The sequence below is a fragment of the Mercenaria mercenaria genome, chromosome 19 (genome assembly GCF_021730395.1).
Source record: "Mercenaria mercenaria strain notata chromosome 19, MADL_Memer_1, whole genome shotgun sequence".
Classification (NCBI taxonomy): Eukaryota; Metazoa; Mollusca; class Bivalvia; order Venerida; family Veneridae; genus Mercenaria; species Mercenaria mercenaria.
The window spans coordinates 27,472,752-27,500,409 of record NC_069379.1 but is presented as its reverse complement, the minus strand read 5'-3'; the positions used below and the strand labels follow the sequence as shown (position 1 = coordinate 27,500,409).

General features: G+C 33.3%; 1 protein-coding gene across 1 annotated transcript; it reads right to left on the bottom strand.

Moving 5' to 3' along the window:
* Positions 1 to 1,849: 1,849 nt before the first annotated feature.
* LOC123542432 (techylectin-5B-like) lies at positions 1,850 to 17,962 on the bottom strand. The gene is made up of 13 exons (XM_053531069.1): positions 17,947 to 17,962; positions 17,377 to 17,418; positions 16,995 to 17,074; positions 16,253 to 16,319; positions 14,729 to 14,858; positions 14,086 to 14,208; positions 13,720 to 13,890; positions 11,367 to 11,537; positions 10,865 to 11,026; positions 10,544 to 10,677; positions 7,031 to 7,127; positions 5,379 to 5,540; positions 1,850 to 4,185 (listed from the first exon to the last, which is right to left on the bottom strand). The coding sequence occupies exons 3-13, from the start codon at positions 17,000 to 17,002 to the stop codon at positions 3,923 to 3,925; spliced, it is 1,488 nt and encodes a 495-aa protein (XP_053387044.1). The 5' UTR covers positions 17,003 to 17,074; positions 17,377 to 17,418; positions 17,947 to 17,962; the 3' UTR covers positions 1,850 to 3,922.
* Between the last annotated feature and the right edge of the window lie 9,696 nt (positions 17,963 to 27,658).

The window sequence follows — 27,658 nt, the reverse complement described above, 5'->3', positions numbered from 1 at the left end:
TGCATCCGACATATTATTACCAACAACATTTCAGTTATGTAACGGCGGACAGTTAACCTAACCAGTGTTCCTGGATTCTGAACCAGTACTAACCTGTTCTCCAAAAGTAACTGCAAACTTCTCAACATGAACCAGAGATAAAGGACAAATGGTTTCATAAACAATGTCTTTTATCGAATCGTCACGGAGAACATATGCCTAACCCTGGAATTGAATTCTCGACCTCGCAGTTTGTAGATCTGCGCGCTTCCTATTGAGCTAACATAGCGAGCAAATATTTTTGCGAACCATTACATTAATGTTTTAAACGAATACATAATTATTGTGAGAAGATACAGATTACCAGCTATACACTCTTTATCATGCTAAATCGTGTTTTCTTCGCTATACACACTTTATCATGATGCTAAATCGTGTTTTCTTTGCAATTTGCAGTCGAAATTCAAATAGGCTGAAAAAGGAAACATACAGCTCATTGTCATTGTCACCACGTCAGTTTTGAATAAAGTAGTGAAGGTGTTTGTATGATATGATGCATACATAAATATTCCTTCACGTCTTTTGTTTTACTATTCACTCTAATAAATGTCATTTCTGAGATTATAAACTAAAATATAATTTAACTAAGCAGACGGCCGCCATTTGAATGTATTTACTTCAACCGCAAATACCCGTCACGTATAGATCACTCACTGTCAGAATAGATTTTGAAGTGAAAACTCTAGGTTCTTGTATCTAGACAGGACCAGTTTCCGGACACATGTAACAATCGCTTCTTAATGTGTTATTCTCGCAGTCATTTCAGTACGGATCATTCGAAATCGGATGTTTATTCTTGGTGTCTGTGAAAAACACCGTTTATACTATGATAGGTTTTATAACTTAACCTCGCCTGTGTTTATAAAACAACTTTCTGTCTAAGAGGCACGGAGATAGCATTGTCAATGTTAAATACTTTTAATTTGTTGCGACAACCAGCGGGGACAGGAAAGAATTTAGCTGTATGTTTGTGTTGATGACATGAGTTATTTTCAATTTCACGGTATTAATTACATATATTATAAAACCTGAATTACGAAATATAAGTAATTGAAAGTAGGTTTCTCGGCGGTGCTTTAAAAAGTCAGTTTATTTCTAATGTGCGTTGTTGGAAATATTAATGATAAAGAGTTTTGTAAATTAGTTTAATCACTTATTCCGATCTTAAAATAAAAGCAATTTAATTGTCATTTTTTGTCTGGATACTAGTTTAGCGCGTGTGGAAGATTACTACTTTTCATGATCCCATTTAATTTAAACACCTGGGAATCACTATCTGGTACTGGTTATATTTAAGGATGTAGTAGGAAATGAAGTCTTGCGGTGTGAGTTTCATTTGTATCAAATATTGTTCTGAAAAAGAAAATGAAAGAAAAATTTAAAAATGTATCCGTTTCCTGGATCCAAGGCAGTATTTTAACTAATCCACCAGAAGCTGTGCCTACAGGTCTCCATGCTCAAATGGAAGTCTCTTTGAAGTTCAAAATCTCTCTCTAGATTTAAAATAACTATGGTTGTTTGTTTCCTTACTATGATTTATTATTGTTTTTTTTTTGTTTTGTGGTAGAGGAGGTTGTGTGTTAGAGATTCACCTGGAGGGGATTACTTTTATTTACACTTTCCTGTGTCTTTGGGGGTAAGAGTGAGGTTGGGTGCGCACCATAAACTGGTTTAAGCTCCCCAGTGGTGTTTTTACCACTGACCGTTCCAAGGCGGTGCCCCACTGTGTTCCTTTGTTTGTTCGATTTGTCCTCATGTGTTGGCTTTGTGTGTGTGTGTGTGTGTGTGTGTGTACGTCTGCATGTTGTGGGTTTCGTTTTGGGGAGGCTGCGTTTTTGGTACGTGGCATTCCCTGTTTGATATTTGTCTTTGTTTTTCATAGACTGTCAAAGGCTCGGGAATGAATTATAAAAGCTCAAACAAATAAACTTAAGAAATAACAATATTTACATTCCTCTACCAGTTTATTTAATATCAATTCTTATTTTAGATAACAGTTTTATACTTCTAACTTGTTCATTTTTCTTAACTACAGACAAGCGCCGTTTACACGGCATGTAAGTAATAAATATATTTACTAGGAGCCGAAATTAGTTCCACTGCACGTGCGTGTTATAACAAAAATACATATGTTTGATCCTACATTGTATTAGAATTTAGAAAGAAATATGCTAGAATCTGAATCTGACAAACATAACAGCAGCGAGGATGTTTTGAGAAAGAAAGTATAATGATCTTTGTTTTAAATATTAAATATAACTGTTTGTTATAGACATTAGAAAAACGTTGACATACAAATATGAACGTAAAGATTTTTAAGTACTAGAATCCTAGAACAATTTAAAAAACGACGCATTTAGGCTCTGTGTGGTGTATTCTTCAACGATAGCCAACGTCTGCAGAATCTCGAAACGTTTTTGCGTGACCCCGACCGATACAGGTAGGTCACCAACATATTCCGAGGGCTTATGAAATATACACCAAAAACTGTATAATTCCTATACAATAGTCAAACTTGTTTTTCAGTTTACCAACTAAGCCATATATATATTGATCTTATCATTAGGTAAATCACAAGTTTAGAATCTAATGCTGGCAATAATTATGTAATCATTAAACTGTATCTATGAAAGTAACATAAATTCTTCAGTATTTTCCCAAAATATAAAATGTGATCATGAAAACGCTGAAGCTAATGCATGGTATTTTTGGATTTTTTTAATATAGTAAGAAGTAATTAATATGTATATACTGCCATCACTGAATAATCGCCTCGGTAGCCTAGTGGTACAGCGTCAGCATCGAGTACGGAAGGTCGTTGGTTCGATCGCTGACCAAAGAAGTAACAAATGGTGCTATTAGCTTTTTCTCGCTTGGCGCTCAGCCTGTGGAGGATTGTGCATGGACTGGCCAGCCTGGTGTCAGGATATTGTGACTGGGTGACAATCATGTCACGTGTTTACGGTGTGATCTTCCGGAGAGGCAGCACTTTAAAATAGGGTATTGTGCTCACTGCTACAAGTAGACCTCATTTTTAAACACCGCAATGCAGAGCAATAAACGCCCGAAGGAATGACATTTGACCCCTAAGTGTGCCCTTGACCTTGAAGCGAGCCATCCAGAGCATGCGCTCTGCACGTCGTCTGGATGTGGTGAACATTTGTGTCAAGCGTTTTTAAAATCCTTCAAGCAATCCAAAAGTTATAGAGTGGACACGAAGCATAGTCATATGACCTTTGACCCTAAGTGTGACCTTGACTAGAAGCGAGCCATCCCGAACATGCGCTCTGCACGTTGTCTCGGTGTGATAAACATTTGTGTCAAGTTTTTTCGAAATCCTTAAAGGGGTTCGAGAGTTATATAGCGGACACGAAATTGCTAACGGACGGACGGTCAAACAGAAAGACAGACGGGCGGACGGGTGGATTGACGGACGGACACCGGTGGTATAACATAATATGTCCCTTCGGGCGTATAAAAATTGCAGAATAAAACGTTGATCAGAACACACACACGCGCACACGTACACACAAGCGTGATATATATCTTTAAAATTGAAAATGAAAACAAATCTGGAAAGGAATATGTACATGTAAAAATTGAACGTAGATATCTTATATGCTTAAAACCATACCAAAACAAGTTCTTTACATTATTCAAATATTGAATGACAGAAGAATGATTATGAGCAGATGTTATTTAGAGGTTTCATGCTCGTGGAATCAAGGGTATCAACACCAGATCATTCCCTTTGAAACTAAAACTAGCAAAAACGGTGCGTCGTCATTTGCGTTGAGTATACGTCATGAATATCACGTGTTAACTCCCTAAATGATTTTGAAATGAAAATTGCTTCCTGAATAAAATGTCAGCCACCTTGATTTCAAACTCGCCGGAACATCATTTTTACGACTTTAAGCGATCTCGTATGTTGAAATGAGGAGTAGACCGTTCCGCCCCATGCCTCGCCGGGTCGCACTGTTCCTGGTGTTACATACTCTCCATTCAGGTTGACGTAGGAGCAGCTTTTGTACCACCACCCTCCATGGCGATTGACAGCGCAATTTTTAGAAGATGTACTATCACGGTCAACGTCGTAAGTTGAAAAATGGTGACCATTATTATACGACAACCCCTCGCTATCACCTATTGTTACAAAAGGAAGAAAGAACGGGTGATAGAAATGAATTATTTCTAAACACTTTTGAAATGTGTAAATAAACGATGCAAAGATGTAAATAGTTTGAGAAGCCTATGATGCTAATTATATCATAGTCGCTACAAATAAAACTATAACAGAAAATGTATACTAATAAAACACGTACCGATATACCAGTTTTTTTACAAATACACGTAAATCAACACATGCGTATGAATGCTCAAACTGCTAACAAATATAAGTTTACATAATCAAGTAAGAAGAAACGAAGACCAAATTTCATTAACATTCGATGGCAATTTTGCTGTTTAAGATGAACTTGAACATGGATAATATATCATTTCGAATGCCTCGAAAGCTTTGTCATAGGTAGATTTCAAATTAATAAGATGTCATAAACGTGGTCACTTGGACTTTTGATTGAAACTCCTGGGAGAGTTTCGAATTCGCTGTGTTTTTCACTGCTAATGATAATATTAAGGTAAAAGGTACATACGTAAGAAATGATATGTTGATAGACAACAAACATAAATAAGTACTATGATAAAATATTTAATTTGATGGTACGTGTTTGTTGCAGCATAGTGTATATAGCATATTTTTCTTTTAGTGTTAAATCGAATTATCCTAGTCAAGGAAACGAGGTGCAAAAAATTTCACGATTGGTGTAACCTAAAATGAAAATGTAAAACTGAAAGATAAGTTTGATCTTAGGTGCATAATAAACAAATTGTTTCTGTAGTGCATGCCTTTTTAATAGTTTTAAAAACAGTTTATCCATACATCTCGCTCGACATTTTTACAGTGTTCATCATGTTCATGAAAGAAGATATTAAATGATTGTAATACATTTATATATTTTTGATACGTTTTAATGTGAATACATTTTACGTTTTTGCAGTTTTAAGTATTTTGCGATTATAGAAGAATATTTTATAACAGGTCTCGATTATTTATAATCACTTTTCTTCCGCACTCAAGTGTAGTTCCGTACCCATGAAAAAAATGTTTGATATTTTTGCTCTGAACATACAAGATATATTTTTATTTTAATCACACATTGTAAAGAATGTTATACAGAGGAATAGTGTTTGAAATCATAAGATTTCAATGAAATGTTATACACAGGAATAGTGTTTGAAATGATAAGATTTCAATGTAAAATCAAGAAACTGATTACCTGCTGTGCCCGTTCCAGGATCTATATGAAGAGTATAGTTTGGGCCCTCGTCAAGATAGAAGTTCTGAAAAGTTTCATAAACAGTAGTACCATCAGCCGCCGTTAGATCCAGTCTTAACTCAGTTTTACCTTGAGATGCCATTTCCTGAACACTTTTAAGACCTACATGATGAAAAAATTACCGTCATTTTGTAAAATGAATTCTGTTAATAACTGTTGCATTTTCTGTTACAAGCACTGTTTAATGGTCCGTAATAGGTTCTTTCATAGTTTATAGATCATAAGAGACATTTTCACACTTCTTATCTGTTAAACCAGTCACCATAAGAAATAGTCAAAAGATATTATTTTATGGAATATCTTTTAATAATTAGATCGGTATACTGATATTTATTTATCAAGTTTCTATGTAACCTACCCGCAGTGTCAAAGTCAAGATAATGTTTTGAACAATAGTTCAACAAAAGAAAACTTTTCTCTCGGTAGGCGGAATTCTAAGGCATTGGGTCCGTAATGTCAATCGGCAAACTTTGTTGTAAATGTATGTGATTTCATCATTATCCGTTTTTACGGAAAGCCATGTACGCGATGAATACTGTAAATGTTTGAAGAATGCCGAATTTAACGAGAGTATGCAATCATACAGAAATACGAGTCTATTACCTTAAAACGATCACGTGTTCTTGTAAGGCTTTTCGGCATTTTCCGGACGTAAATGTTAATATAGCTCAACCGGCACATGGTTTTCTGTAAAGTTCGAAAAATGTCGAAAAAGCATACAGAGAAGACGTAATTTTCTGATTGACATTTTTTGTCTGAAGATTCAAAGAATTTAGTTAGTGGATAATTTACGGTTTTTATGACTTAACCATTAAAAATGTGTAGGGGTCGTATGGTGCTACATCTGCCAAAAGGTGTGTGCGTGTGTCTGTGAGTGCGTATCTTATCCGGTCTAGAATTTTTTATAATTATTTGGATTCCAAGATAACTTGGTACAAGTGATTAACATAACAAGAAAGTATTTCATGTATAACACCTGAATCCTTAACTCAAAGTCAAGGTCATACTTAGAGGTCTAACATTTAACCCTTAGCGCAAAGGTGAATATGTAAGTAACTTGACATATATATATATGTATCATAATTTGACAGTGTGTCGCATTTTAGACCTAAACCCATTGTTTCTTATGAAGTCTCTAACTATTGTATGCATGGATAGATATATTCAATCTTTAATATAACAAATTTATGTTTTGCGTTTGCTCGAAATTCGATGTCATTGTATGAGATCAAAGACTTTACGTCATTTTCCTTGTCCGTCTTTTTTACGCGTGTATAGGTTGGCCAAGTCTGTTACTTCTTTATACACTGATAGGTGTTCAAATATTTGATGTAAACATTCAGTTTAGCAATGCTTAAAGGTACAAATCACACAATAGTTTAGTCTTAATATTCTGATGTCAAAGTTTCTTTACTCACAGGAAACAAATAGAGCTAGGTTGTGGCTTACAAAAAGTATGGAGGCCATCTGAAGAGACATTTGTAGTTTTATTCCTCACCTTTTTAACTTCAATCTCACAAACGGTATATAAAGTCTACCTGTCTGTACACATATAGATGACCTCTCTAACACTACAAAGAAATGAAACTTACCTAGCCAAAACTCTGTTTCCAAATTACCAAATCCATTTTCATATTCCGTAAAATTTCTGTAGAAATCAACACTCCCATTAAAGCGATATTGGAAAACCTGTAAATTGGAGGAAAAATCTGTTAGTTTCAGATGTCTCTCACTTAAGAAATAATAAATCTGTTTCCATATTTCACCAGTTAATAAAATATGGACAGGAGTTAGGATGCGTAATAAACGAGTGAAATAATTATTCACATCAGAACGACTGCTCAAATTTTATTAGAGCTAACTGATAAAATTGTTGGAACATATTTATATTCGATCATAACAACGCAAATAATTGGCATTTTACAGTACTTCATTTTCAGCGTAATAGATGTACGTCATTTTGGTCATAGGCCTTTTTCTGTTACGATTTACCAACATGGTTAAAAAGTATTGCATAGCCAACGGAACGTTTAGATATTCGTTTATTTTTTATCAAAATTTTGAGAATTATTTATAATCTAGTAAACGAACTGCTCATAAATTATTTATGAACAGAATAATCAAATTACATTATTTGACCTTGTGCTTAACTTTTGTTTGACGTCACATCATTATGACGTCACACTTTATGTTATACATTTATGACGTCACCGCTGAATCATAATTGAGCTAATTTAATTCGCTCGGAGAGATCAAAACGTGTTTAACGGCCCTACACATAAGTCAGTATGACTTTTTATCATAATTATGTTTTTAAAATGTTGTTTTCAACCGTTTGGTCCTAAAATAATTCGTATGTAATGGAACAAAAGTAGAATCTCTTATGTTACAACTGTAGGGGGCAAAGTGTATCAGCCAATCTTATTTTATCGAAGATTCATGTATAGGCGATTTCGTTATATATTTATAGATCTACAACAATTGCTGCGGATCGTTTTAGAATGTAAAATTTTACATCATACTATTTACACCATTTTAGCAAATGTCTTAAATAACTGCTCGTATATACATTTTCATGAACATTAAACGGTTATTTGCTGGTTAACAAAATTCTATTGTAATAGCATTTCTCAACAGATTAAATCACTTTCCCAGCATTTAAGCAATACCGTTAAATCATATACTTTTTTGGGGGTTGGGTTTAACGTCGCACCGACACAATTTTAGGTCATATGGCGACTTTCAAGCTTTGATGGTGGAGGAAGACCCCAGGTGCCCCTCCGTGCATTATTTCATCACAAGCGGGCACCTGGGTAGAACCACCGACCTTCCGTAAGTCAGCTGGATGGCTTCCTCACAGGAAGAATTCAACGACTCGAGTGAGGCTCGAACCCACATCGATGAGGGGCAAGTGATTTGAAGTCAGCGACCTTAACCACTCGGCCACGGAGGCCCCTCATATACTTAACTTAACTTTTGGTAATTCATAGATGTAAATATAATTTTATTTGTCATTGGTGTTTTTGCAATCTTTGCTCGGAAAATAGCCAGATTTGCATTTGTAGTGCGCTAGCATAACGCTGTCTCTACAAACTCACAAAAAAAATTATTGCACCTCAATGGAACGCACTGGCAACCCCTGTCTTGCTACTAAACCACAGCGCAATCACAATAAGGCGACAATAGAAAACAAGAGTAATGCACACATTTAGGAGGGGTGATGGCGAGATAATGATTATAAACAAGTGCTTATAGATTACATTTTATAATATATTTTCTTTAAATGTGTCAGTTTCTTCAAAATACTTTTGATTCTTGAAAACATGTATCCACTATATGCTGTTATGTACATGTCATTACCAATTTTCTTCACTTTATTATTATTTCATACTGATGACTCATTGTTTTTATGCAGTCTGTCTTAATTTAGAGTCACCATGACAATAAATTATCTATATGCAATGGTTTCCCTGAAGGTTCCATCACGAAAACTGATAAACAGGGTGTTTATATTATTTTGTCTGGGTTATTCTGATCCTGATTTCCAGAATCTTCTTTTTTATTTTTGGTGACACTTGGAAGTGCTGGAATCTTCCATGATGCTTTAAATAGGCAGCTGTTTGAGGACAGGTTGAACCTAAGTAAAACAGAAAAATATTGCAAGTTAACACATTTAACATTTGATGGATTTACATAAAACTCTTGGATTTAAAACGTTATCTTTAAAGAGAGGATTTCTATTCTTTGGATATAATAAAATTAATTCAGTTTAGATTGTGTGTTAAATTTCTAATAAATACTGATTGTATTTAAATTTGACCAGGACAAGATTTGGACTATTCTTGCGTATTGAAATTGGATTCTATGGCTAGTTAATATTTTCAAGGTATATGAATTGTTACTTTTCAAAATAAATTTATTGTTAATAGTCACTGGTTTGTTACCTTTTATATTAATTAGTATTTGTAAGTAACAAGCCATTGCTACCCTTTGACGAAACTATACTCTCATATTATGAAATGATAAAAGCAGTTTTCAAAACCAACTTCACAAGTTAGCATTTCAATCTGTACACTGTCACTAACATCATGTAAATGCTGTTACAGCTTAATCTTAGGGTATATAACAACCAGCACCGAGATCCTATGATCCTACATAATTATATATTTAGCTCATCAAGGTAAATGATACACTATCCATCATTCGTATATAACTTATTCAACAACGCTCTTCTATATGTCATTTGACCTTCTCTTATACTTTATGACACTGATGGGAAGTTTAACGAATAAATGAAAATTCCATCAATAGAGCAGACACTCGATTATTTTGCTGCTTATGATTTCATATGTTTTCTTTAAATACCACTTCGAATATTTAGAGCTAAATAGTTTCTCAATTTTCTTTTTGTTGGAAAATGTTAAGGAACTCTTACTCATTTTATATATGTTATTTGATTGGTTTTTGGTAAATTTTATGCCCACTTACATAAGAAATGAATTGCATTACTTAAATTCATGTTCATCCAGTCTTTGAATATTTAGCTCATTCTTCTTGCTTTTACGTTTCTTTCCTCTTCCGTCCTTAATTAAAGAGCAGTTAAGTCCTGTTCTCAATAAGCGTTTAGGCCTAACAGACTTGTTCCTCTTTGTAAATATTTCGTTACGATTTCATTAAATTCCTTGTATTACTCTTTGGGGATTTTTTTCTGTTGTCAAGTAATTTTGTATTTATGATACTGATAAAATTTTATTGTTTTCTTACAGGGTTATATGGCTATCTCTGGAAACAGTTAGATTGTGATAGAGACTCGCTCGAGAATTCGGGCTATATTTATTTGCTAAACGGGTTTCAGAAAGCCACTTTCTGTCGTGAACGTAGGGTAGGTTCCCCATTTTTTCACTAGAGGGTATCACATATCTTTAAGTAATAGCAATTAATGGAAAAGCTATTTTCTCAAGAGGTGCTATAAATAACTACTTGCATTGTGTTTCTTATTTCCTTTGAGATAAGAAATCAACAACAACAAAAGTTATTTTACTTAATATGTTTTGTAATTAATATCTTGATTGATGCGAAGAGAATAGATAAGACTGACAACTTACAGTCCAGCCGCCGTTATCAGTTTTCATGTCGCAGTAAATCTGTATCGTTTGCTTGGACTTCCACAATGCTACTGAGTACACCCCACTTCCAGCATTGTTCTGTTTCCTGAGTACTTCATAGCAGTCGGTTGAATCTGTAATAGAGGGTTGTTGTATGATATACTAAAGTGGAATAAGTTGTTACATGTAAACTGTTCTTATTTTCGTCTTTTGCAGCAAACATTCACCCTGATTATTCATGTATTACATTATCAATTTAATAGATATGTAAATTTCATGAAATAAAGGTGCTCAAATAAATGTTCATACAGAACTACGTACTGCATTTTTCATTGTTACAAGAATCAATATCTGTGGAATTCCCAGTGCAAGTGCCTTTTGATATGAAGGGTGATGGATTCGAGCATGTCCTAGATCGTGTTCGAAAACCATCCCCACAGTCTTGGCTACATGAACTCCAAGATTGCCAGTCTGACCAAATATCTGTAGATGTAAGACAATGATATGGTTACGTATTTCCTCCATTTTTTTACGTTTTCAAATGCATATATTTACTACAAATTTCACAATACTTAAAATACACAATCAAATCTTACCAGCCACTATAGAGTACTCACTAATTTTAACAAGGATTGTTCAATTTAATTTTCAATGGTTCAACTTAAGCGATTAGATAATGAATTTGTCATATTATTGTTCAGCAAGTTACAAATCTACGATGTCATTCTGTATGTAACATATTGAGAGTAAACTTCTTCTGTAGTGACATATTTTGCCCATAAACATTCATTTCATAATATCACAAGTTTGAAAAACACATTACTTGCACACCATCCTGGATAACACAACCTATCTTCAAGACTGTGTCCGAAACAATGGTCCCCAAAACGATCTGGAATAGGATTAGTGCAAGTCCTAGTGCGACTCTGCATCCCTACTCCACAAGTTGCGGAGCATGAACTCCATTCTACCCATTCACTCCAGTCTCCATGTACTGAAAAATGTTTGGATGTCTTAGTTGTAGGCAGTTTGTTATATCTTCATTACGTCACAATGCGCTTTTATGAATACAAATTTCAGAAATGTACACAAGTCGCCTAATAGACATTTCTAACGTAAACGTAAATCGGAAAAGGATAACTGAATCCGTAAATGTTATTTGCAAATAATGGTCGAAGGGAGATACTATTGCATTACTACTGGATGAAATTGTCTCCCATAGACCACAAATTAGCCTAAAATTTTACGGATTCAGTATTCCGTTTAGTAATTACGTTTACGTTAGAAAGGTCTAATTCCAAAATAACGTTACGTTAAATGAAATACTATTCCCTCTTAATAAGATAATAATGAACCAAAGTCAAATAAAACTACACAGACATGCAATATGTCGTTATGTCGTATACAAGGTAACAATCGTTTCCAATAGAAATCATATTTTTATGTAACACAAATAATAGAGAGTAGCGACTTTACTACTCAATGATCATATTTGAGTCAATACATAATTCAACACTAAGTATCACAATATCTATTGAAAAGAACGACGAATCGTGTCGTATTACATTGCAGACAAAGTACAAAAAGATATTCCATTAAATTCTGCCGGTTAATATTATAGAGATGGTACGAATTCAACGACAACAACAACATTGAAATGCACATGGCTTATCTCCTACTAGCAATATGTTAACATAGCACCGTGCAGTAAATATGGGTACATGGCTTCGTTGTTTTGGTGAATTAGCTAAAGAAAGATGGTCGTCATTTCTTTTTAACTAACACAACCATTTCATTTATACTAAAGAACGTCTGCATTATATTAACAGAAGTTTCTGTAACGGCAGATTCCACAAGGTAAATTGCGATTCCGCTTGCCTCGGTCAATAGGCAAATTAGGTACATTTGTAAACACAAGGTGCGTGTCATAAAATGTGAATTAACTTCTTTCGGCACAGTTTTTGGTACGGTTTTGGTGTTACCATCTGATTAAATATACATTTTTATATCGTTCTATTTTCAACTCATTTGAGGACTTGATTATTTTTGCAAACGAATTGTTGAGGGACTCGATGTCGTAAAATTCTTATAGTCTATTTATATTTTTTCTCACGAATTATGTTTTCTTTCCTATGATCATACCATATCTGTAAATTATCGGCAGTAATAAATAAAAATAATTGTCTTTGAATTAGTTCATTTGAAAATGAAAGAAAATGCTCAACTTTTTTGTTTGAATGATTATTTATAGATCTTGAAGTAAACTATATTTTTGGGACGCACATCCGAATTTATGCAGATAACTAAATAGTCCTAGAAGAGTTATTTGTCACTGGCTTCACTTTTCCAAGTGGGACCATTTTTTTCGGATTAAATATTGCCTTTCAGTATGAAAAATTAAGTATGAAAGTAAAACCATTAAATAATTGAGGTACTCTGGTATTAAGTTTTCACCAGAAAGTAATATCAGGTGCAATCTGAACTTTTAGGTACCATCTCTTAATATTAGCAAGAACTGATTCCATATTTTATCATAGTAGTAGTAGCAAACAATTCATAGTAGTCTAAAATGTACCTAAGATTAAAGCAATATTAGGTGTTTGGACCATGTATAAACAGTAAAGTAAAGGTATGCCCAGTGGTCAAGTGGTAAAATACTTTACTGTCAAATCAGAGGTCTGGGGTTCTAATCGCGGAAAAGGCACTGTGTGTGTACTAAATATACACATTCGACTTTTAAAATCATATTTCATGACACTGTGTAAGATTTTATTTGAAAAATATCTAAAAAAAGAAAACCATACTCGTATTCTTATAAGGTATATAGAGGCTAAGATTTTAATTCTTATTTACCCACACCGAAACCCATTTCTTGTAAATAATTGGCACTATCTAACTGAGAAAAATTGTTTGTAGACATGCACAAAATTTATAACTTGGGTTTCCTTTACATCAATTCTTCTTCAAATTATTATTGCGGTAGTGAATATACTTAGAATCGTGCGCTATTGTATCTGAATGAATTTTCATGCTTACACTTTTTCTTCCAGGATAGTCCATGTCTCATCAAAGGTTTCATGAATTTTGGTGATAATGTTATACCTTTTAGTTCTTGTTTAGGTCTGGTAGATATAACATTCTTCAAAAAATATATAATAATGTTTTCTTTCTTTTACCAGGACAGAGTTGCCTGTGACACAATTTGAATTCAACGCTATCTCCACTACAATTAAGACCGCCATATTGTGGCGCTGGATTTGTGCATGAACGGACACGCGAACGGGTTCCATTTTCACATGAGACGTCGCACACTGACCATGGCGTCCATGGAGACCAATTCCCATCAACTGTAAATATATTTTTTTTATTATTTTATATATTTTAGTTTTTAAGTGTTACTTTTACACTTTTAAAACGAAGAATATTTGCAATTGTATTGTTTTGTCTGCTAAGCACGTGGTAATGAATACTTACTGAAATCTGTCTTGAAAGTAATTGTACAAGTAATCTTAATTCATTTATCAAATATTGCACGCACGTACCCACATGGCACTGATCGCAATATTTTGGGCAGATCCGCTTTGCTTTCTCAATATTCTTGCAGATGCTGAACATAGAGTTTAACAGAGCACAATCAAATGATTCATCATCAATACAAGAAGAATCTGTAAATAAAAGATTGAAAGATAATGCCTTCTAATGAAATCATTTAATGTTTAACAGTTCGTTGATACTACAGTTATGTTGAACGAGATGAATTTGTTCTCTTGCTCAGAACATATTGCAAAGCTTTAAATATATTTGGACATATTCCTCTATGAAACGTTGTTCATAAAAACTTTAGATGTTTATCACTATTATAAGAAAAAAACTTATTGAACATTTATCATTTTACTTTTAACATATGTTTCAGTGTTGTTATATTTTCTGGTCCTTTAGGATCATAGCGTCCATTTAACATATGTGTAATAGAGTTCAGCTTAAGCCGGTGCTAGGGGGGGCGTGAGAGGTGTTGCATATTTCATTACCTCTCTTGAACAGACTCAATCAAACTGAGTCTGCTATTATTCTTTTTGATTGCATTATTTGCTTCCAAAGGATCTTTTCACAGATTTTATTACTTAAGTCAATATTTATTACAGTGCGATTTAGTTTTATCGTATGTTAGCGTGTGCCAGTACTTACGATGTGTATGATCACACATATTTCTGTTACAGTTTTCAGTTGAACAACACTCATAACAGTACTGTGTTTGACTGTCTGCCATGCTCATAGCCATCCTTCCATTTGGTATTTTGGCAAACTCACCACAATGCTAAAACAAATATTGAATTATGTCTTTAGAAATTTGTCAGGTTCCTGAATCTGAATGAAATTCAAAAAGGCGTGGATACTGAGACAGAAACAGTTTAAACTAGTCGTAGCATGGATACTTAAATAGAATAGCTCAGACAAATTAGTCAGTTTATCAAAACAATGCATAAAGTATGAAAACTTCATGCAAGAAATAATTTACAGGCGTGTTTCATTAATAGTGGACAGTAAAATATGATAATGCAGATGTTTCATAAATGTTGTACTGCATAGAAAAATTATACAGCTGTGTAACATTAATGTTATACAGCAAAAACAAATTGTACAGATGTGTTTCGTAAATGGTTTACAGCAAAGCTTGTATAGCAAGATATAATTATGAGTGTACATCTTTGTTTCGTAAATGTTTACAATAAACAAGAATTGTACAGGTGTTTTTGATAAATGTTGTACATCAAGATATGGTAATTAATACAAGTGTGTTTCATAAATGTTGTTTAGCAAGATATAATTATACAGATGTGTTTCGTAAATAATGTACAGCAAGATATAATTATGCATGTGAGTTTTATAAATATGTTACATATTCATTTTTTTCAAAAGCTTTTGCCACCCTCAAGATGTATTTTTATGAAAATGTTTATCAAAACGTCTGCTCAAAATTAAATGAAAATGGTTCAAAACAAAACATTAGTATCTAAATAGACAACAAATAAATAACTCACCTTGCATGACACTTAACATGAGTAATTTTGTCTCAACTAGTATTATTTCAAAATTGAAGAACATGTAAAAATACGTTATGAAAATAGTTCTATACAACTCAAACGGGCTTCTCTTTGGAAAGCTTTCAGTTCAGTTGACGCAACTACATTCTTACAGATTTTGAAGAAGTTCATTTAAATCACAGGTGTAATAGGGACTGTTATATCATAACTACAACATCCATGGTATTTTCATTAGTGCTGTACCTTTTAAGTTGTCAGTGAAATAGGTCAATATTAGATATTTTCAGAAGGTCTTTGCTTTCCTGTATTAATGATGCCTCACAGATATGTGTATTAAATGCCGTTGGTAGATAAATCACAAATTCGGTATTCATATTTTAAACATTTAATTAAGCATTGTGTTCATCATCATTTTTTACTAATTTCATGATTTTTACTATTCATTGTGTTATTCTAAGAATTGGTTTAAGCTGATTTTAGGCTGAAAAAAAATATTTGTATTTATCGCAAATGTATACAAATATCAAAATGCAACTGTATTTACATCTTTTAATGTTATACAATTCAAAAGGTCAAAACAATTCCTGCTAATAGTTGAACATATTTTTATAAATGAGCACCTACTGTTATTATAATGTATAATGTTAATTAAAATGGTCAGACTTACTTGTTTATCAACACATCCAAAGTCAAACTGGACTTTTCCAGTATATTCCCGTTTTTTTGTAACAAACCTGAATATAATGAACAAACATGGCAATACTTTAAACATTCAAAATAATCATTGTTAAAACAATTACATTCTACGAAAGCAAAATATTAAAGTTGTATAATTTATCCTCTAGATAGACACTATTGCTTAGCTGAAGCATGCTTAGCCACCAGACTTGTCCATGCGCGTATTGAAATCTTAACTTGCCTGTTATCAGAATGGTGATACGTGTGATAAAATATGATTATAGGTATTAAAACCAATATTTATTTTCATACAAAATTTTGTACAAAAGTATACACACAAGCTATATAAATTAATATATCATATCATACCAGATTTATATAGCAACCTTTTCATGACAAACACGTACATACAAAAGCAGACACTCGGGCGCTAAGTTTGTCCTCAGCAACACAGTGATCTGACTACTCTTGTCCGTTACCGTGCACGGTGCATAGCACTAATACACGCTAAGACCTCTTTCCTGGAAAATACCAGTACTTGCCTCTAAGTTGAGTGGGAGTCAAAACCATCTCTGATAATTCCAGTTTCTAAACCACCAAACTCCGACACCCCACTCTTCTGGATTGACAGCCGAGCTTGTTTCCAGACTACCAGGCACCCATACTATAGTAACAGCGCTCAAAGCATGTCTTCATAGCATGCGGTTTAAATATAATTCTAGATATTTTACCTGTCCATCTGAGCAAGATATCGTTGTGTTGCATTCTTGCATGTCAAGGACACCAGAGCAACTTGAACATTCTAGTGATACTAAGACGTTCAAAAGAGAAAAATAAATGTACATACTAAATCTTATGATCACATATTTTAAAAGATAAATAGTAAAAGGATAGAAATATAACGTCGAACAAAAGGCAGTGTGCAATAGCAGTTACTGTTATAGAGTCTCTTTTTAATAGTCTCATGTTGAAGACTTTTCAGTCGGTGAATAGCATATCCACAGATTGTTGTGCATTGAATCATTAAAATTATTTTTAAGTTTTCATATATATACTAGAAACATTAAAATAATATATTTTATTGCATTCAAAAGTACAAAATTTTCTACGTACATGTTCTCCCATAAAACCCAAATGCAAAAAGAACGATATAATCTGCAAGAAATAAATAATGAAACTAGATATTTAATTGCCTTCTAAATGACTTCAAAATTATATAATTGTAAGTCCACATGTGTACAGGTTTTACAGATTGAAATTAATTACCAGTCCCATCTTTACTAATATAAGTCAATATGAGGTTATGTTCTCTATGAATTGTTTCATACAAGACATTGTGTTATTTAGTAGATTTGTAGAAAGTATGGGACGCTTTCGTGAAACAATCCGTGTTTCAAATAATACAAGGCCTTCGTTCAACAGTTTCGGTTGAAATACAATATTTTAAATTATTTGTCTTTGTGACAATACACTGAAAGTGGAATATCTTACGTATTGTATTCATTAAGTGATCTTTTTTTTTTTTTTGATGATCAATTTTTAAACACACTGAAACGATTTAAGGTAATATGGCGACTTTCTAGCTAACGAGTATGAAAGAAGAACCCAGACCATTGTGCACGAACAGGTACCTCTCGACCTTCCATAAATTGATTAATAATTCTAAAAAGAGATATCACTTACATGATAACAACATCTCTTCACTATTTAATGTGTAACATTCCTTGCAATTTTCTAATGAAATATTCTTCCTCTGCGAATAAGGCAGCTGAAAAGAAATGTATTAAGTCTATATATTGTAAGGTCTAATTCATGCTTTTGATTAAAATGATATTTTAATATCAAAGCTGTTGATCTTGTTCTTGAAATAGATTCTACTTTAAGATTGGTTTCACGTGTAGACATTGTCAGTTAGTATATATAAATGAAACTCATTTAAGTTAATGATGTATGCTCAAGATAACGACTGCATTTTACTACGTTTTAGGGTACATTGTACTAGGCTTACTTTGTTGAAGTTATTGTTATTTCCATGAACAGACTCAAATGACTGTAGCATGCTAATGCATGGCTTTCAAATATCACGAACTATTGCAGCAACAGACTAAATTCTTCATGAAGTTCCTATGTAGCCTCAGAGTCTGCTATTACTTTGTATGTTTGAGCTGTACAATTCAAGAAGGATCTTTTTATATTTTCTTTATCATAGAATTTGAACTAAAATTAAATCATGCAGCAGAAAATAGCAATTGTTAAGAAAAGTAGGACTCGTTGTTGTTTTATTTTCTGTTATTTTTTATCATGAAGTTTAAAAAAATCCGATTAAGCTCTGGTGCTTTCGTTATGTGGAATCTGACTTCTTCAAACGTTGCTTCAAGTTTGCCTAACGACCTCTTCTCAGTCGTTAAGCATTAGTACCCGAAGAACGTCAAACTCTTCTCACAAATTTCATACTGAAGGTTTAGAAAGTTCTGCTCATATTTTCTATTATCGTAAAAAAACAGCGGTAGACGTCGAGTTAGTTTTGATTAGTTTTCATTCTGTTAACAGATATTTTCATAGATTAAGCTACATTTTACTTCAAAATATCTCTTTTACGGTTTATAAAATGTCGGCTCTGGTGTACTGAATACGCTGAATAAACCTTTTATTATAAACTTTTTACAGACACAATCTTAACAGTATTTTATGGTCTCTATTTTGCGTTAAAATTGTTGTGATTTCTTACAATACTTTACTCTAGTTAAAAGCCGGAAGAGAGAAAGATCAATTAAGGACAGTTACGTACGTTATATTCTCGCTGCAACCGGTTAACATGTATACTGTTAATTTAATACAAAGCTTAAAGTACGAACCGTCATTAACATAAGAAATAAGCTTTTAATCACTCAAAATAAAATGTTAGCAAACGCTAATGCAATTTCTTTTTTAAAATACTTTTCATGAATTTAACCTTTCCACGCTTATTTAAATATTTGTTTGCATATATCTGTACAAAATATGAAAAGTTTTATCAAGAAATGTTATCTAAATTTAAAAGATGTGATTATGGCATGTCCTTCTAAACTCAGTAATGTTTGCAATATTAACATGTACGATTTCATCCGATTTTATTGTTACAAACAACACTCGATAGAACAGAATAAATGCTAGTCGACATCAATTATATCAAAGTCTATGAACTTTAATCTCGAAAAAAGAAGATTTATTCGGAAAAAAAATGATTCGTCAAAATAACATGTAAAAGAAACTAACATGTATATATTTTTAATCAAGAAAATAAAATGGATAACTTAATTTTTTTCTTTTGAAATATATGAAACTGTCAAAAGCATTTATAGCTTCATGATTAATAAATGTAAAGAAGCGCATACATACCTAAAATATATAAATTATATGCACAGAACAATATTCCAAGTGATGTGTTCGCAAACTAAGTTACATCCTAATTTGAATCTTTTGACCTATGTTGTAAATTTTAAAGCGTAGTTGTGTTGTTTAAGGCAGTAAAAATAATTATTTGTTCCACTGTCATTGTAGTACATTATAAACAGGAGACGATTGAAGTTTTAGCATTCAGAAAACAAAATGCTACTTTTATTTCAGTCTAGGACCCGAAGTACACGAGTTATAAATTATTGGACTTTCTGTACAAAAATGTACTTCAATCAAGACAAATATTAACATAAACAACATCTACAACATGAAATTAATCACCAATCTTATGAAAATGTTTAAGATTTCTGTAAATACTTTAGAATATATAAGTTCGCAAGGTAGTCGTGCGTGCTATTGTGCTTCCATGTGATATTGCACAGGTAAAATGGGTTTAAGCATGATATAACATGAAATGTAAAGGTATATGTGTTTGCTTTTTTTTTTAACTACATGTTAGATTAAGCTATTTCACTCATGATCATCAGAATTTTCGACACTAAGTGCAATTACTACACATGGTTTCTCTCGATGCAATATATTTCGATCTTAATACAGAAACAATATCATTTATAAATCTAATACGTATAATTATTAATTTGTTAAATATTATTTGCTGCAATAATATGCTACTCTTGTCGTAGTTATAAAATGATAAGTGGGCAATATTTTGCCTCATCTAAGTCAATACAGAGCTATTCAATCCTGCCGAGTTAATACAAATTCTGTTTAGTGCAACTAACTCGGTAAGTGTCAAGAATCGCTCTTGTCAGACAACTAGATGTCGTCTTGATTTTGTTTTGTTTTTTATTTTTGTCAACACCGTTATAAACTTTCTTAAATAATTCGATTACGAATACAGATGATAAATAATTTATACCCTCAATAACTGCAATCATCTTAAAATGTTAATGTAAACAGAAGTGTACATTGCGTTGGTCGATAAGTAGGCATCCAATAATTTCATTGGAATAATTGGATTTAGAAAGGACTGTCGGTGAATTTATATTGTCCTGACTGGCGGATTTCGTAAATGGGCATTCAGTGACTCGCTGTCCTGTAAAATTGAACCAGACATTGTGTTTAGCTAAACAATAGTGTCCGATGCTTCTTTATGCCTCACATCCCAATTTAATAACGAAAAACGATAAAGTTTCTAAATAAATATTACGAAGCTTATTATTAAAATAGTTCTTAATTAGACGAATCAATCAATCGCTTATTGAAAGACATTATATTATAATAAAGATAAGCCGTATATTTCAATCCCGGCTGCCTATAATTTTTAATGAATAAGATTTCGTACTGCGGCTTTCTTCAAATTTTCAATCCGTTTATATATTCTATAAGTAAACTGAACTATTCTCTACGACAGATGGACATACTCACATTCTGACCGAATGTACGGAAGCTTATCAGGGCCTCCACTTATCTAAAAGTTTCGCGTCAAGTCAACTTGTGTCTTTTCGTTTTGAACAAAAACATCTGATGAAGGCGTGATAATTAATACGTTATACGTAAATGTTTTTAATCATTACGCATACCTTTTTATCGAATTGCGTGAAATATTTGTCAATGCGATTAACTTCTACACGTCTAACTAGATCTTTCAGCGAAGTCGTCAAGAAACATAACAAGAAGATAAATGTATTTGGTATTTCAACATAATTTACTCGACTTGTTACATCTTTTTCTCGAGAACGTTTACTTTAAGCGATATAATTATGCATGTCACGTGATATTTACACACGTCAGGTTCAAAAATTGCCTATATTGCTCTTGTCTGCACAGTGATGGTTTCATTATGTGTACGCCAGAAATATTCTAGGGAGACATATTGTTTTTCCCCCGAGTTGTCTGTCTGTCCGTCTGTCTGTCCCGACGTGCCCACATGTAAATTTGGTATTAGCGTTTCTGTTGAATTTGACATTCTGAGGTTGTGGTCATTCTGGGGTTAAATTGGTATTGTGGGGTTAAAAAATAGTATTGTGGGGTTAAAAGGATCAAAGGAAGATAATAGGTAATATAAGGGATTACCCCACAAATCCTGTAAGTTCGTCCGTCTGTCCGTCACAAATCGTGTCCGGGCTGTATTGTTTAAATCCCTTAAAGGATTTTCAAATTACTTGGCACAAATAGTCACTGTAACAAATCATGGAGGCTGGGGGAGACATGTGTTTTTGTTACAAAAACCCTTCTTGTTTGTGAGTTGATTTTAACTAAACTTGCACATAACTTTTACCACCAAAAGATCTTGGTTCCTTTCTTGAACCAGGCATATCCCATGATTGACTCGAGAGTTATATCCCCTAAAAGGGCAAAACTTGTTTAAATTGTGGTCTTGTCTGCACAGAATTATTGTTTCATTTATGATTTTATGTTTCAGCTATATTTCAATATGAACATGTGAAATTTCATAATAACACAACAACACTTCCCCCTCTTCCACCCCACCCCCACATCACAACCCCCTCCCCACACTGAGGTGACCTCCCCGCCCCCCCCCCCCCCCACTTAAAAAATCTATTGTTCAGCTATATTTTCAATATAAACATGTGAAAATGTGAAATTTCAAAACAACAGTTCCCCGCATCCCGACACCCTGCACCCCCTCCACCAGGGTGACATCCCTCCCCCAGTTATTTTTTTTTATTTTCCAGCTCTATTTCAGTATGAACATGTGAAATTTCAAAAGAGCACTTCCACACGCCCCGCCCCCTCCCCTCCTCCCTCCCATTCAGTTATATATGATTGTCCTTTTTAGCTCGACTAAATATATCAAACACTCTCAAAGCTTTGATACTAGCTAGATCAATGTAATTTTGTATGTGAATAGAGGGATATATTGAAATTATGAACAACATTTTGTTAAAATTCATGTTGCTATGGCAACAGAAATAGTCAAAATATAGTTTTCCCATATGGATCCTTTGATGACAAAAAATTATAGTGGCTGGGTTAATGTAATTTGGTATGTGAATACATGGAAATATGGAGATTACTATAGGTTTACTCTCCATCTGTCTGTCTGTCCATCCGTCTCACAATGTTTATCTCGAAAATCACGATGTATATTTTTTTTCAATTAAATATTTGTCGAAAATAGAAAAACATCGAGCATATTGAGAAAAGTTAAGTCGAAAAGTGAAAAACATCGAGCATATCGAGAAAAGTGAAGTCGAAAAGAGAAAAACATCGAGCATATCGCGAAAGGTTAAGTTGCATTACCTCTATACTTTTAATCTTTGTCAATAAATTTTATTGACATGTGTAAAACATCTTATCTAGGCAAGTAAAGACAAGTCGACTTAGCACAAAACATCTCACCAACTGTAGGCCCTAATAAGCTTCCGTACGAATGAGAGATGGACTGGCAGGCATTACCATGAAATTGTCAGAACCAAACATTTTTTAAATCGTTTTGCATGTTATGAAACTCTGTAAAATTCCCCTTGTTGCTGATGGTAAACAACCGCATACCATATATTGCCCTCCACATATTTTCTTATTCAACAGGTTTATCTACATTATCAATTCTAATTGTTATACGTTATAGATCTATTGTCAGATACCGTATTTACTCGAGATGCTTCTTTGCAAAACTTGCGATAAAATAGTTGTTATCCTTTTTAAAACGCAACAACGCAAATACATTATCTTCCTTAAAATAATACGTTTCAGTCATTTCGGTTTGAAGTCCAAATAACTGCGCAGTAAGGTCTTCATGAAACAATAGAATACAAAATAATACTTCAGAGGACCAAAACTTCATTCTACATCATAACAGAATTGCGCAAAGAAATTAGTATCAGTTAGTAAAGTCGGACAACTTAAATTGCGTACAATAATTTCATAAAAGATTTTCACTTATATGCAACTAATTGCTTATGTTCATATTCTTGCGGGTGCTGACGCTCATCTGATTTTTTTTTTTGTATAATAGAAAAATTGTCCTACCCATGATTTTCTAAGTCCAAAAAAGGCCATAATTCTTGCAAAAAGCAGGATGGAGTTATGTCTCTTGATGTACAGAGTCAGCTTATGATGTTGAACAACTGTTGCAAGTTTCAAAGCAATAGTTTGAATAGTTTAGGAGAAAAGCTGACCTAAACATAAAACTTAACCAAGAAATCTGATATTTTCTAAGTCCAAAAGGGGCCATAATTCTTGCAAAAAGCAGGACAGAGTTATATTTCTTGCTGTACATGGTCAGCTTATGATGGTGAACAAGTGTTGCAAGTTTTAAAGAAATAGCTTTGATAGTTTATGAGAAAATCTGACCTGAACATAAAACTTAACCAAGAAATCTGATTTTCTAAGTCCAAAAGGGGCAATAATTCTTGAAAAAAGCAGGATGGAGTTATGTTTCTTGATGTACAGGGTCAGCTTATGATGGTGAACGAGTTTTGCAAGTTTCAAAGCAATAGCTTTGATAGTTTAGGAGAAAAGCTGACCTAAACATAAAACTTAACCAAGAAATCTGATATTTTCTAAGCCCAAAAGGGGCCATAATTCTTGCAAAAAGCAGGATAGAGTTATGTTTCCTGCTGTACAGGGTCAGCTATTGATGGTGAACAAGTGTTCCAAGTTTCAAAGCAATATCTTTGATAGTTTAGGAGAAAAGCTGACCTAAACATAAAACTTAACCAGGCAACGCCGACGCCGACGCCGACACCGATCAAGTGATGACAATAACTCATCATTTTTTTTTCAAAAAATCAGATGAGCAAAAAAGTGGCAACATATTTTCTATTGCAGTCAGAAACACGGATAACAAAAGATAAAATGACCTCATCTGCTTGATATCTTTACTTTAATTAAGGTAAAGATTTAAGTAAGGTATAGAAAAAAGTATCTAATACGTAAACTGATACAGTAAGTAAAAACTATATCCAGATAAATCATTCTTAATACTACTTGCATTTTACCTTTCGGTTTCGATCCGACTTATTGTTAAGTTTGTCATATAAGGTCGTTATCCAGTCGGCTTGTGAAGGACTGACAAAAGCAAAAACAAAAATGTTGGTGTGTTATCAATGACTATAGTAAAAGAGACCCTGGTTTCCAGCAATAAATCATAGATGTAAAAAAGTGTTATCATTCAAAATAGGCGGCTGTAATTAAAAGAATACATTTTGTGTGAAAGCCATAAAGCAATTATTTGAATTGTCTTGTATCTTATTGCTATCATCTTTAATACAGTTGTGATATTATCACACAGTGGTTTAACCTTACATCAGAAATTTTAGTCAGGAAGTTTTGTTTCACAAACAGACTAAATAATACCATCAGTTGAAGTCTGTATTAAAATATAAAGTTTAAGAAGGCTTTGTTTTTCATTTGTTTTAAAACAGCAACAAAAAAATACACGTCTGATTTAACACTTGGTGGTTGCTTCACGTGGATCAAATTATTTGATACTTATAAAGACAGGTACCTAAATTTTACTGCTGGTTGCAAATCAACTTTGTGTATAATGCACTTTAAAAATGAAACTTTAATAAAGGGTGCATGCTTCTCCTTCTGAAAATGAACATACTTGATCTCTACCATTTATTTTCTAATGACAATTATTATTGAAGCTAAAACGTTGCCTCACATTGCTAGATTATTTTTTATTACGTTATGTCTAAAATGATTTGTTGGGACTAGTGAGTCTCCGGGCAGTTATAGTAGTTAAAAGCCGTTTTACATTTTACTAATTTTTGTAAAACTGATGTTAGATTCTGAATGCATAATGTGTAACTAATATGAAAAAAAAAACATTCTTAATGAAACATCTTATTTCACATCGCATGCCTCATGTCTGTCGCGGACGTCTATAATATTGACGTACATTTATATCGTTTGACTGAGTACTTCTGCTAATTGAATATGTATACATTTAGACTATAAATTATTTATTGAGCTTCAAATGAAATTATGTTGTTGCGGTAACTGAAAGTAGCTTCTCTGCAGTTTATTAATTATATACGTTATAAACATCACTGATCTACTGCAGATGTCTAGTTGTTACATATTGTAATTGTCAAATTGTCGTTATTCCATATTTATGCCACAACCTTTGATAATAGGGGAAGGTGTAATATAGTTTTACTACTGTTCTTGTGTCCGTTCCTACATGCTTGTGTGTGTGTATATATGTTTATTTATGTTCAAAACCTCTTACTCAAGCCTTTACCATAATAAGACGACCGGCTGCGTGCAAGACCAAAACGCTACATTAAGGCATACTGGCTACCCCAGGCTTGATTTATATTCATTTTTGTAATATTATATAATTACCAGTATATCTTTAATTTTATCGAGTCAAACTTTTCAGTGAAAGCTTAACGCCACATTTAGAGGTCGAAGGATTAAATTGTCGCCGTTTTTTTATGCCAACCATTTTTATGCAAGCATGGATATTTAACAACTTCGCATAAAACTTTCCCCATAAGCGGGCGAAGTGTTGCTTCTAAAACCTCTAGCTGGAAGATCTAGGTCACAGTTAGCGGTAACAGATTGTACGTTAGTTTTCTTGTTCGATATATATATTTGTTTGCATGGATGGAAATTAAAACAACTGAACGAACTAGATCAAAGGCCTCCGTGGCCAAGTGGTTAAGGTCGCTTACCCCACATCGATGTGTGTTCAAAAGATAATAGGTAAGGGTAGATTTCTCGGAAGCATAGAGCATCAAAAACACAACCTCAGAGCCAGGCATTTGCAAAGTAGGCCCAAAACAAAAAGAAGCTGTAATGGAAAAATATTACAGACGGGTTGCTTCAAAAATCTAACAAGTACATATAAATTTATGCCAAATATAGATAGAGGGAAGTGGTAAAGGGGTAAAAAAGGGGGTGGGGTGGGAGGAAATTGAAGGGGAAAGTAGAACAAGGATGAATATAAAAAGGGAATGCTACGTTCCTTAAACACAGTTACACTACAACGTGAACCACAATAGCGCAGACATTCATGTACCAAAACACACAACCACACCCAACTAACGTAGAAAAACAGACAAGTAAGATACAAGAACACAGTAGGGCACCGCTTTAGACTCACAAGCACACAAACGCATCCCTATAAGCAGGAAAGAACAATAGTATACTGCCTTAGGATTCTGGCAGACAAAATAAAGAGAAGCCACGAAAACTTATTCAATCAGCTATGTTTGTGACCAGAATCTGCCAAAATAGATTTATTCTTATGGTTAAAGAATTCAAGCTTCGTTGATAAAAAATAATGTTTATTCTAATAGTGTTGTCAAACCTCAAAGATAAAGATAAAGATAAACAACGTGGCGTATGTGTATACAGATATTAAGAAAAGTTACCAATGCAAATGTGCAGGGCTTTTAAAAGTAGTAACATATAGTTGTTACATTATGTGAAAATCAATTATTTGAACGAAACAACTATAAACATTGCCTTACTATACCACTAAAACAAGGTTTCAATGACCAGTTATACCAAATAAGACAAACAAAGTATAAATAGTTTTTGTTATACAGATAACTTATTGTCATCGTTAACTTTGTAAAAAATCTAAAGTAACTTAAACATTTTACAAAAGAATTTGAAAACTATTTTGGATGTGTCGATAAAACTGACAAAAGGAGAACAAATGAGAAGCTCGAAGTAAAATATGGTATTGTTTGTAGGGAGGACAGGGGAATTTATTTTTAAAAAAGCATTTAAGACATGTAAATCAACTTGTGTTTCTGAAGCCTAAGTCCAAAGTATATTTGATCTCTCATATGATATGGGTAATACTGTTTAACTGGGGGTTAAATTCTGACCGTATTTTATTTGCAGAAATTATTGCTTTTAAAACCGTTCAAATTGACAATTCCGTTCAAATTGACGATTACATCTTGAATAATGTTGAAAATGGTCTTTTTCGTAAGCGAGAAAACATGATGATATTAATCGTCAAGACTTTTCAACACATATTATATATGCAACGATAATAACG

Bases quoted from the DNA above. Each gene is read 5' to 3' on its own strand.
- LOC123542432 (XM_053531069.1), bottom strand. The intron at 13,891-14,085 runs GTACGTGCGTGC...ATATATTTACAG, and splicing joins TTGCGATCAGTGCCATGTGG to TTGATGGGAATTGGTCTCCA. The intron at 7,128-10,543 runs GTAAGTTGTCAG...TCCAATTTACAG, and splicing joins CTGATAACGGCGGCTGGACT to GTTTTCCAATATCGCTTTAA.